The following is a 13,970-nucleotide window of genomic DNA, read 5'->3' as shown; positions in this document are numbered from 1 at the left end:
CGAGGGCCCTCATGCATTCTCTCTGTCTCTACTCCTGTGGCGGAATTCAAACCCACAAACAAAACAATACACAACACTCACCCTGATCTTCGGTTGCTGGAGACGGACCAAAGGTCCACGGTCGCCAATCACAGCACACAAAACCACAAAACAAAATTTCAAACAGACCCTCCACCAACAATGAACAAAAAAGAAGAGCCACATGCACCATCAATGTTGGTACAAAAAAACCAGACCAAAAAAAATTTCGACCTGCCCGTCCACTTTCAAGGTTGGACCTCAACTACCAAGACTCTCCCAAAACCGAAATCTACCTAACATTTCCAGACAAACAGCGCTAAATAAACGACTCCAACAACCGAATCCACTCACAACGACAATCACCATCTCTCTCTCTCTCTCTCTCTCTCTCTCTCTCTCACAAAACATTGGGAAATGCTAAATATAAACAAATTCATTCATCCCTCTATACTCCCTTCTCAGCACCATTTTCACTCAACCCCTCCAGTCCACCCCATTCCAGACGCACACTACCCTCCTCATCACTATCCTGACCTATCTCACCAACCACTTCATCCACACCCTCCAATTCTGCCCCAAATATCTCTCCAAATTCTGCCACTAACCCATTCAACTCATTCATAGTTCTGTTCAGCTCTCGCAAAGACTCATCCATACTACCAATCACCTGTCTACTAGTAGGTTCCTTTCCCACCGAAATTTCACTCACCCCAGTCAACTCAAACCCACACACACTGTATGTATCATTCATGCTATCCTCAGTATTGCATGCCCTATCAATCATTCTCAGCCCATAAGCACACCCTTATCACACAACCACGCTTCTTCCGTTCCATTACTTCCCTCCAACTTCCTCCGCTTCCTTCCATACTCAACCAACACCAACTGGCGGTCCTCCAGACCCATTTGCTCACCGAAACTCGGCTCGCATTTATTCGTCCTCAACCAATCACTCATTGCATTCTCCCGAACATATTGCGGCACCTCTCTCCATCACGCCAACTGGCTATGATGTGCCCTAATCTCATTCACACTTCCATCCAATTGCAGTTTTCCTAAAACGTAACTCAATCCACTTGGCCCCACCTCCAAAATCTTATATGGCCCATCAAATTTCTCTCATCTTACTTACATTCATTTTCCCTCTCTCAATCACCTCTCAACACCTGCCTCCAACCCCAAAACTTTCAACCTTTCGTTCGCCTCCTCCACAACACCCACGGTCATTCTCTCTGTTAACCCAACCTTGGTCTAACCAAATCTTCTCAAAATTTAACACACATTTCAAGGAGACATACCTGTTTGTGCAATCGGGAGTTATACACTCCACACTGCACGCCCAAATGTACATCCCAATCATCAGACATTTACTCATCATCTGCAGAAACTTGTCATCGTTTCACAGTTCTTCAGCCAAACATCCAAGATCATATACGGAGGGCATACATGCACAATACCCCACTGCCTCAACATTTCAAACCACCCACAAACTCAGGCCCATTGTCACCAACATCTCTCACAGGCCCATATACACACATGGCACACACTTGCCCTACCATTCACGCAGAACAGTTTACCTTTATCCTGATGGGGACCGCAAGATATACAAACTTACCATGCGATCCACCATCACAAAATCATTCCCCACATGCCTCTTGCAGTCCGTGTACTATGACACAAATCAATCACAACCATCTCAAACAATTCTTTTTCATTCGCAGTCGTAAGACTGGCGGATTTGCTTGCACACTCTGATATTTCCTCTCTGACAATCTTCACACGTGACAGCTACATCCACACAAATCTTGCTCAACCCAGGCACAATCTCTCTCTCATACACCCCCACAACTTATTCTTTCCTAAATGCCCAAAACAATCATACCAACAGACACATACTTGGCTGCATGGAAGGAAAACACCGTATATACACCTTCATTACACAACCTCCTGATGCAAAGTACACCACATTCTACAGACACCACAAACTGTCCCAGCAACCTCTACACATCCAACTCAGGGGCCAATCCTCCACTCACCCCCACAATACACACCGTAGAGCATACTGACCCCCTACACTCTGATCCTGCATTTGCTCAACTTTCTCTTCACTGCAACAAATCATTTCACCCCCAGCATATCAATCATTCGACGAAATTCAAGCAACCACGTCACCGTCCTGCATCCTAATTATTTCTCTGCCCCTTCCTAAGAACCCCTTCCCTACATCTACACTCACATCATGCACTCCTTAGAAATCTACCTCAACAAAAAACAAGTTATATTTCATCCTGCCATGATTATGAAATCATGAATCCATTTCTAAACCCCTAACTTGATCTTTAATTGTATTTCTTTCCCAAACCAAACACTTCTTGCTCCTAACCTATGTATCCTCACACCTGCAGACTGCTTTTTCACTCCAATCACACCCCAGTTCACTCACCACCAAATCACTCACCAAAGAAATCCCAGCCCCGTGATCGTCCAAGCCACAATACCTACTATCATTTACCCCCACAAATGTTATCATTTTCCTGGCGTGTCATGCATGAGACACTCACCGCCACACTCATTTGGCCACCTGCCCACAATCATCTTCACCATTCACCCTCGGCCAGCCCACTACATTCACCCGGCCAGCCCCTACTTTCACTCCCCAAAGCCACATGCTTTTACCACCCTCCACCAACCAATTACAGCTATCTTCCTGAAATGAATATTCAAACCCTATGTCACTACCCACATTTAACCCCTTATACTCAACTGGTCTGCTCCAGCCATAGTGCAAAACCATCTGATTCCAAAACAAATCTACTACGCAAAAACAATTGTGCCAAACATTCTCTCGTTGTCTACTCCCTTCCTCCTCCATGCACACTAACCTTGCCATAACTCATTCACGTTCTCAGGTACCCTTTAACTAAACCCCTATTTTCCAAATCTTTTAACCAAAATAAGCATTGCCAAACCCGATCACTCTCCACAAACCTTTCATTACAATAACCCTGCAGGAACTTTGTTCAGTCCCAGTCACTTTCACAGTATTAACCCCCTCTGCATACATTCCTCGACATTGTATCTGCAATCACATTCTCAGCCTCATTATACTCTATCTCCAAATCAAACTCACTCAAATCTCAATGCGTCCTTTGCAACTCTAGCATTCACACTCCCTTCCTTAATCATATACATCAATGAATGATGGTCCGTCCTCACAATAAACTTCACCCCACAAAACACACTCAAAGCCTTAACACAAAACCTTATTGCGGCTAGTTCTTTCTCAACAGAATACCTCCGTTCTGCCTTATAAAAAGCCTTGCTTACATATGCAATTACCCTCAACTGATCCTCTCCATTTACCCTCTGCATTTGCACCAAACATCCCCATATTTCAAACCACTTGGTCAGTAAAGAACTCAAGCTGTTCAAGACCTCACTATAGTCTGGGGAAAGCTAAAGTGACATCTCTAGCAGCCTCCTGTTTTCAATCTCAAATGTTCTACCATCTGCTCACCCCACTTTAACCTAGTGCAATTCCTCTTTCCTGTCCATTCAGTTAATGGTTTGCCTATTCCTGAACAGTCCCTAACAAATTTTCTCCCCCAAACTCGATCAAGCCCAAAAAGCTTCTTTGAACTCACGCACTGTCTGAGGGCCGTGGAATTCCCTTACCTTTGCACAAACTTTTCACTCTTCCTTATGCCGCTCGCACTCACCACATGCCCAAGGAATTCCACCTCCCAGCCAACCATGTACACTTCTCCAAGTTTCACCTTCACCACCACTCCTCCAACCGCTCCAACACCCTTCAAGCAACTCCATATTCTCTGCAACAGTCTCAATCGAATCAAAATGTCATCTATAAACACAGTCACCTTCTTCCGATCAAAACACGCTAGACATTCATTCCCTCTGGAAATGGCAGGTGCAATAGCCAACTAAAGCTCAACCTTCTAAACTGGTGGCAAGTAAATGCCACTTGAAAAAGCAGTAACTGGCCTGCTTTTTCCTCCTCCAGCGGTGATCTGGTAATAGCCCTCTCATCAGATCCAATTTGGTAAATACTTTCATCCCACACATCTTATACACACAACTCGGACATCATTCATCGGAAATTGTTCCCTCACAGTCACCTCATTCACCTTCCTCTGTAGTCCACACATTCTCAAGCTTCCATCCACTTTGACAGGGACCAGGCTATTCCAGGCACTCTCACTCTTCTCAATCACCCCCACCTCTGCCTCACACTGCTCCTCGATCTCGAGTGACAGGGGGAGAATGTCGGGGACGTTGATATATAGGGTGTCATCTTCCAAAAATTATTTTGAATTCTGGAAGCCTTGACTCAAAATCTGGTCGCCACGACTCCACGCTGCCCGCCTATCCCACAACATTTGCACCAACCGGTCCTTTTCGCCAACATTTTCATTCACTGCAACTCTTCTTTTCAACTCCTCATACTGCCAATCACTACCCTCTTTCATACAACCTGTCATTACCTGTCGCCCAGCTCAACGTATCTCTCGTCATCTCATTCACCAACGTATATAAACCCCCTACGCACCTCCCACGTTACCCCGCACTCGTTTTTTTCACGCCGCAATGAAAAGTCATGAACACCCGGGATTCTCCATATCCAAAACCCCATCATACATGCTACACACATTTGCCCTCATTAACTTACTCACATCCACACCCTCAACCACATATTCACACACTCATCACTGTTGGCTGTCCCAAGACCATCTGGCCATGCAACCCCCTTGACACCACAACCTCACCCCACCTCCCGTGGCACCTCACCCTCTCTCTTTTACCAGTGGTACTCCTTCCACAAATTTGTGCTCTCTACTCTTCCATCTTCACCCAAATACAAACCCCCACGTACACCCCTTCATATGCAACTCTATAACACTCTCACTGGACGGACCACCATCCCACACCCTTCAAAAATCTATATCCTAACAACATATCAGATGCATCATTAGCCCCCCAATCACACAAAAATCACTCTCCATCACTACCCCCACCAAATTTGTATCTTTTCACACATCATCCCTACTATAGGCACCCCTAAATTTCCTATCCACAGACCTCACCCTTACAATTTCCTTATTCACACTCACCCGTAACTCAAAATCGTACCCATTTTTAAAACAACACATTTACACTACACCAGTATCAATCAGAGCAATCAAATACACACACCTTCTTACAAATCACTTGCACGCTCATACACAAGTGTGCTTTACCCCCAAACCCTTTCTCATGCATCAACCTCCACGACATGCATTACCCTCACAAGTCTGCATTCTGGAGGATCCACCCAACTGAACCCCTCACTCAATTAGTTTTCCGAACTGGTACTCTGCCCCACTCTCATTCGCCTCACACACACTCGCCACATGACCTTCCACCCCACATTCGTACACTTTGCTCTCACTTCTTACACATCCTGGCATAATGCCCATTTTGCCCACAGTTACCACAATTATGCCCCCATGGGTACCCTGACAGCCACTGGCCATATGTCCTATCTGCCCACACCTATAACACTTGATACCCCTAACCTTCTTATCATTCACTCACCAAATGCCCCATTTCTCCACACCCAAAACAAGCTCCCAATGCCCACCGACATTCATTTTTCTTATGCCCCACTTTCCCACACCTATAACATTTCTGCCCTAGATCATAACTAACTAACCCTGCCCTTCCAATACTACTACTTCTATCTTTTCTGTGGCCCTTGATATTTGCATTATTTACGTTTACACTTCTATCAACTACTTGCTCTGCCATCCACCTCGGTCCTGCCAAAACTTCCCTATAGCGCAAATTCTGGTACCTCTGCCCTAACGCTTACACTCCTACTCTCTTTCGCGCATCTGTCAAACCTCATGGTCTTCATCCAGATCCAAAATTTCATTCCACCTCAACCTTTCATTCGTCCACTTCATCTTTCCTCTTGAGCTTCCTATTTATGAACTCCATACACACACCTGGTACCGTCACCAACAACTTTTATTACGAACTCTTTGCACTCATTTATCCCTCATCACCAAATTTCTTCTGGCTAATGTTTCCAACCGACAGACGTACATATCCAAAAGATTCACCATCATTCATTCTGCCTCATCGAAATCATGTTTCCTCTTATACTTAACACTATTTTTTGTCCTTCTTGCCTGTTCTATAATCCTACTTTTATCTTTTCATAGGGACACATGACCTACACTCATTACCACCATACATACTCAGCAAAAACCCTGTTAAGAAACCCCCAACTCTTCAGCCCATACCCTCTTGTTCTCTCCATATTTAGCCATGCAACAACCTTCATACTCCCTGAAAAAACCCATATATCCCTAACACTTCCCATACTCTTCATACTTCTCACACCAAACTTCTCTCATACACAGCCTTCCGTATTTCAACTCACTCTCACTGTCGCTGCCGCTAGGTTTCACTCTGACCTTTCTTACTCTTCCAAATACAGTGAATCCACTTCCACACTAACATCCATCCCTCCCAACTGCGTTTTCTTACCCTTCTTCTCAACTACCCTTGTCCAATCTTCACTATCCAACTCACTTTCATCTTGTTCCTCTCTTTTCCAATTTCCCAATATCAACTTTCTTCTCATCCTTCCTAAGCCCCCTTTCTTTTTTCTTCTTTTCTCAAATTTCTTCTTAACCTTTGTCCTCCGTTTACCTTTAGCCAACATCTCTCCCCTTCTTTTCCTTCTACTGCACCTAAATCACTTCCATCACTCTCATCTCCACTCTTCTCTACCTTCTGCAACCCTTCTGGCCCATCCAGACCCAGGAACCTCCTCCTACAGCCTCCCTTCTCCAAAAGAACTCCTTAAACATTCCGCTTCATCATTTTCCTGCATCCTGCTTACTGCAGACTCTAACTTATCCATTCTTTCTTCAGACTCTTTCACCCCTCTTTCATCTCCTCTTTCATTTCTTCTTTGCACTCCTTAGCATTCCCCATCTCTCCAACTGACTCCTCAACTCCTCATTCTCACTCCTCAGCCTCCCATTCTCCTCCTCCAGCCTACCCTGGAGTTCCTAGCCACAGAGTTCTCCTCTCAGTTTCTCTCTGTCTCACCATCCTGACCTCTTACTCTCACTCTACCTGCCACAAAACAATCCTAACAGTAAATACACAACAGCCCCACGTTGACGCCAAATAATGTATGGATTTCACAACCACACACTCACACTAACAAAAACAACACATACACTCACCTCATACTAGGCTAGGCCTTGCAATTCCGACGGAAGTTTTGCCAAAGCAGAAGGAGGTCACGAGTCACCACAACGCCGAGCACCGACAACGCTCACCACACAACAACAGTCCACAACCAAGAAAACAACAACCCAACCAGTACACAAACACAACCCAAAACAAGACTCAAAAACTCAACCACGAAGACTCAAACTCAACTCACTTTCGGAACACAGCAGAAAAAACAACCAGGCTATCATCACATGACACCGATCATAACCAATACAGCACAAAAACCCAAAACACGCCCAAGTACAAACACCCAACCACAAAGCCCCAAATACCAAATCACACAAACTGAAAAAAACCCAACCAAAACTCCGATCAACTACCGAAAACCGTCCTTGCCGCACAATATCTCTGTCAAGACTCCCCAAAACAATCTAAAACACTAGAAACACTAAAACCACACGGACAATCAAAAAAACAAAAAGAAAACCACACTCTCTAATGACATCATTCAACAATTACGTTTGACGCCTTGTTCTCTCTCTCAAGACGTTGTTGTTCGTTGTCTCTCTCTCTCTCTCTCTCTCTCCACACAAGACGTTGTTTACACTCTATCTTCTCTCTCTCTCTCTCTCCTCTCTCTCTCTCTCTCTCTCTCTCTATCACACAAGACGCATTAAATGCACAACCTCATTTCTCCATAATGGAACTCAGGAAATGCAACAAGCGTCATTTCCCTATTAGGGGAGCTTGGGCAAATTGATTTACTTATAAAGGTTTATTGGGTGTCTAGGTCATTTTTAAAGACTTTGCTTGATTTGGATTCTTTTCAAATTGAAACATATTAACAATGTACGGTATAAAGTAAACCCCACGTATTTGTGGGGGATGCGTACCACACACCTCCACGAATAGCTAAAATCCACGAATACTTAGAACCCTTCTAAAAACACTTAGAACTGACTATTTTGATAGTTCAAACACAAAAAAAAAATAAAAAATGCTTATACAGGTATTATCCTACTTACGATGGGGTTAGGTTCAAAAAAACCTATCGTTTGTTGGAAAAAACATATCTCGAATATAGCCTAGCCTACACTAGGGTATTCAGTACCATGTATACATATACAGTAAACCACCTGTATTCGCAGTCTCATGATTCGCGGACTCACCTATTCACGGATTTCTCTATGGAACATACTGTATATATGCATTATTCGCTGAAAATTCACCCACTCACTGTATTTTTCACTGAGAAATATTCACTAATTACTGTACTTTCATTTACATTTTCATGACTAAATGCATTTTTGTGATAAAACTATTAAAATACTCAGGTACCCAGTAGTGCTTGAGTTACGATGAGTCGCCTTACGATAATTTGATTTTATGCGTGGTAAGCAGTGTACTGATACAACAATATTTAGAAACTATTTTAAAATTTACAGCTTTGCGCAGGCAGGCAGTGTACAATCAGGCATGCAGAGATACCAAATACAAAAGACCAACTTCTTTTCTCCATTCTTTATCCCATCTTCTAGTTCAAAAGGCAAAGAATGATAAAAAGATTGCTAGTAACATTACACTCTTGCATAATAAATGCTACAGCCATAAACAACTAAACGAGAACCTGTTGTTTTGCTTATAACCGAACAGGATAACAACAGCCGTTTTGCTTGTATGTCAACCATCGTACAGTAATATACAATTACTGTAGTTATAGTACAAATGAAGTTAAGTAGAATAAGACTATATTTTTACATTACACCCTTATTTGGTATGGATAAAAGATCGGCAAGGAAATATAGTGCTAAATTTAAGCTGCAAGTTATAGATGAAGCTGAAAAAACAATGTACAAGCTGCTAAGGACTATAAATTATCGTGCATCGGCAACATGGATGAAACTCGGCCGTAATTAAGCTTGAACACTGTTTTCTCAGCTTCAGCTACAACTTGCAGCTTAAATTTAGCACTATATTTCCTTGCCAACCTTTTATCCATAGCGAATAAGGGTATAATGTAAAAATATATCAGTCCTATTCTACTTAACGTCATTTGTACTATAACTACAGTACTGTAATTGTTTACTACCTTACAATGGTTGAAATACAAGCAAAACGGCTGGTGCTATTTGATTCGGTTATAAGCAAAACAACAGTTTCTCGTTCAGTTGTTTATGGCTGTACGCATTTATGCAAGAGTATAACATGTCTAACAACACTTTATCATCCTCTTTACTTTTAAACTAGAAGATGGGATAAAGAGATGGAGGAAAAGAAGTTGGTCTATTGAAATTGGCCCAATGCTCAATGCCTGATTGCGCGTTGCTGCCTGCGCTCAGGAAATTTTAAAAATATATTATAAATATTGTTGTATAGGTATTAATTGCTTACCTCATCGCAAAACGAATTATCGTAACTTGAGCACTACCTGGGTGCCTGAGTATTTTAATAGTTTTATCACAAAAAGTGCATTTAGTCATGAAAATGCAGTAATTAGTGAACATTTCTCAGTGAAAAATACTACCAATGGGCGAATTTTCAGTGAACAATGCGTATATATGTTCAATTGAGAAATCCTAAATAGGTGAGTCAGCGAATCGTGAGGCCACGAATATAGGGGGTTTACTGTATATATACTAATATGAATCTCATCAATTACTTATTTTCCCTAATTTTATTTCACTAGCCATATTTTCTGTATGTAAAAAGCAACTAGCCATATTTTCTATATGTAAAAAGCAGACAAGATAAAACGAACAGTGTACTTATGGAGTTGAACACTCTTCAGACTTGAAGTTCTAACCCACTACCTACTCCTCAATCCAACGTTACATTTATTCATGATACACTTGACTGCTTTCTAATTTCAAATATGTGGTAATTGTCTAGACTCAAATAAATGTAACATTTCTTATTTCAAGTACCTTTAAGCTTCACATTTTTTTTACTATGGTTCATTCCTATATTTGCATTTCACAGTTGTTCCCTACCCCTTGAGTCTATCAGTGCACATAAAAGAGGTTTCAGTTTAAGGTAAAAAGGGAATCCAACTGGCGACCAAAGGATACTGCACAAACCTATTAGTCATACACATGATGTGCTACATCATACATGGGAAAATGCTGATGAAACATTAAAAGGCTTCCTCTTGAATAGCAGTTCTATATAAATAATATACATGGTCAATTGTAAACCCATACTCAATTTTAAATTTTGTATGTTTCACACAAAAACTATCCTACCTATTTTAAATGGAAGTGCCCTTCTCCCAGTCCCTCCCAATTGGAAACATTTCTTAGTCTTAGCTCTCTTGGGCTCAGGAAGAGTTAATAAAAAAAAGAGAAGGGCTTCCCAAAGTAACACACCAATCAACTAAGAGAAGAACAAGAATTTCTTTTTCTACAAAAAAAACTCCATCTATCAGCTAACCATCACAACAGAAGCTATATGTATACAGTATGTAAAGTCAACACAGCAATTACTAAAAGCAATTTAGTATATGACCCAAATATCTAATTAAAAGGTATTTATGTAGATTATGCTTTACACAGATACCATACAAAAAACATGGAACACAGTTATATATATATACAATCCAAAAATGTAGCATCAAATAATTAACAGCAGAATATAAAAGTACACTTAAGACAACAAACCTGATCCTCATATTTCTCAATGGAAGCCAAAGAGAGAGATAGAGCCAAGTTGAAGGGTGTTACCACTCTCTCTGTTAACCAGCTTGAAGATTTAATAAATTTAAGGAAATCTCGAACAAGGGCTGGATAATACTGAGCTTCGTGGGTGATATGTAAAATGACAGTCCCCTGAGCTTCTGTTAAATCACTGTGCTTACTTTCCTCTGAAAACAAAGGTAAAAAGCTTATTACTATCTGAATAATGAAAATACTATCTACCAGTTCATTTAATTAAAGTACCTATCAAACTTAATGGAATCTCAACAAAATACTAAATTTACGTCATCTCAACCATACCATCATGTCCAATTTTCCTATAATAGGGTTGACATAACATGTTTTTACCACTCTCTTTTATTTTGAGCAGTATTCAGCTGAATTCCTTTAAGGTTAAAGCTTATATATTATCTAACTCCTTTCACCATGGCAATCCTCTTGAAAATCATGCTGCTACATCCATATCTACAGTTTTCTGACCAACTGCTTATTTCCCATTCTCTTAAATGTCAAAACCATTCAAATCTTTGAGAGCTATTTTCCAACCTCTTGGCGCAATACCTTTCAGCAACATCATCTTGATTATGATCTTCTGAATTCACTCTAACTAAGGATCATTTTGTAGACCTACCCTTACAAACATATTCATCAGAAATTATTTTCACTGGTTCACGACGCATGTTCCGGGGTTTTGACACGCCACGCACGCCATGATCTGACGAAGAAATATGGCTCCAAAACCTCAGAATAATCAAAATTTGAGGTTTTTTTAAAAAATCAATAAAAATGCAGTTTACATCGTTTTCAATACACCAGCATTAAAGGTAGGTTTTCTTTAGGTTTTAAAGATTTTCCAGTTTCTGACATGGCGTAAAATCAAGCCATAAAACCGGGGACCGCCTGTAATTTATTTTTGCCTTCTTTGAAGACCAGTACCTCATCAGCAGTAGCCTAGCTATTAATCTTTCCACTTTACCCACTGCTATTACACTTTTTCATTAAAAGTTCCTCATTGACAGGTAAAATTGCTCAGCTAGCACTCTGCTGGCCCCGCATTCGGTCTCTGATTCAGCCAATAAGAATTAGAGAATTTATTTCTGGTGATAAAATTCATTTCTTGTCGTAATGGGTTCGATTCCACAATGCTTGTAGTCCCATTGCTGGCTAACCAGATTCTGGTTTCAGTGTAAAATAAATCCCAATTCTTCCGGCCAGCCCTAGGAGAGCTGTTAATCAGCTCAGTGGTCTGGCTAAACTAAGGTATACTTAACTTACTTACTGAACTTTCAATTCTTGTTTCGCAATCCATGGTGATCCAAAATGAATGAATGAATGATTTTGAGTTATGTGAACTAGGTCATTGATGCCGATATATTATATTTTTGGGAGAAGACCAGCGTCAATAATAAATCTAAAAAATGCACCACTGGCATCACTTACACCATCATCCTCTCTAATGATCTTGGCAAAGGATAGAACTTGCCATCCAAACCAAGAGTCTCAGAGGTAGGGCCTAACCTCCCCAAGACTCAGCACTCAACAGCAGCAAGTGCCTCACAGTCAGGGGACCAGACAATCGTCACAAAGGTTGATTCTCCCTGCCCATCAAAAGTTGTGTTAGGCGAAGATGTCCAATCCTTAAGCAGCAAACAGTTCACCTTCTAAAGCATGCTGCCATACTTTTCAAGGAAATATAACATCTGTAATTTCAGTATTTTATTTTCTTATACTATTCCAATGCTGACACAAATTTTAATTATAAATTGTCTAGCTTGGGGAAGAAATCGTTATATAAAAAGTGGGGCTCTTGAAGTAAATCTAGAGCTGCCTTTATTAATCTATCAACTCTTCCATTTCCATACACACCAGCATGTGGAACCCAACAAAAAACTAATCTGTGTTCCTTTGTATAATAATAGTGCACTCATTGTTGAATTTTTTAAACCAAAGCGGTTAGTCGAAAGTTAAAAAAGATTGCATTACTATAATACACTCTTAGAATAACTCAAAACTGTAAATTGTTGCATCAATAATTGCTATTTTTTTCAACAGCATTTAAAATCCCAAGCAACTCTGCTGTAAAATAGATATTAAAACAGGAAGTGCACCTATGGTACAAAACTAATACTAAACTCCAAATCCAATGCCAGCACTGGATTTGGAGCCATCTGTGAGTAAACAAGTTATATCTCAGTGAACCTCACTGTGTTCCATAAATATGGAATGGACCTCCTATGTGTGTTTTTCTTAAACCATAAAAATATTTACAAAATTAAATTTCTATTAATTTCCATGGTGGGGTTACTGACATTTTATAAGGAAGCACCTCATTTCTACTAAGATCAGTAGTGCCAAGTAACGGTTTAAGTCTATAGCTGTGAGGTTGTGGACGTTTAGGAAGCATCTCACAGTGCCTTAAATGTCTTTCACTTGTTATAATTTGAAAGGCTAGAGAACTGGGAAGTCTCTGCACCCTATATCAGCAGCAAAGGATGGGTGACTGGTGATGGAGCTGTAAAGGCAACTCCCCAGCATCACCCAACAGGCTTGAAATTGGAGAGGTCTTGAAAGCACCAGTGTCCACTTCTCAGGCCTGTTCTTCAATCAAGACAAGGTCTTCCTCCTACTACTCCCGCCTTTTCTTCATATATATATGCTCTTCTTATCGATTTTGGGCATTTAAAATACCTACACCATTTATTCTCCATAATCAAAACTCTGCAAATTGTACTCTGGCCACTCAAGTGCGAAGGTTGAAGCTGCATTAGTAGCATTCATGAGCAGTGACAAACTTATCATTCTAATATAAAATGTAGAAAAAGGAAGCTATTTGATGACTGGAATGAGTAAAATTACTCAAACCTATTTGTAATTAATATACAGTAGTCCCACAATTATCCATTTTCTCCTTATCCGACACTCAACACTATCCAGAGGGTCACAGTGCCACAAGTGTGTGTGTGTGTGTGTGTGGTAGGCTGAGTGGGATGAGTGGCAAGCAAA

General features: G+C 40.9%; 1 protein-coding gene across 2 annotated transcripts in view; it reads right to left on the bottom strand.

Annotated features, from left to right (window-relative positions):
• FANCI (Fanconi anemia complementation group I) overlaps positions 1 to 13,970 on the bottom strand; it is a 157,822-nt gene that overhangs the window by 68,020 nt on the left and 75,832 nt on the right. For both annotated transcript variants that reach the window (XM_067082174.1, XM_067082181.1), the window contains exon 6: positions 10,932 to 11,134. In XM_067082174.1, the coding sequence (XP_066938275.1) occupies positions 10,932 to 11,134 (203 nt within the window). The remainder of the gene's footprint in view (positions 1 to 10,931; positions 11,135 to 13,970) is intronic.

The sequence above is a fragment of the Macrobrachium rosenbergii genome, chromosome 3 (genome assembly GCF_040412425.1).
Source record: "Macrobrachium rosenbergii isolate ZJJX-2024 chromosome 3, ASM4041242v1, whole genome shotgun sequence".
NCBI classification, from domain to species: Eukaryota; Metazoa; Arthropoda; class Malacostraca; order Decapoda; family Palaemonidae; genus Macrobrachium; species Macrobrachium rosenbergii.
Note: the sequence above shows the minus strand (reverse complement) of the source record. Positions and strands in the feature narration are given on the sequence as shown.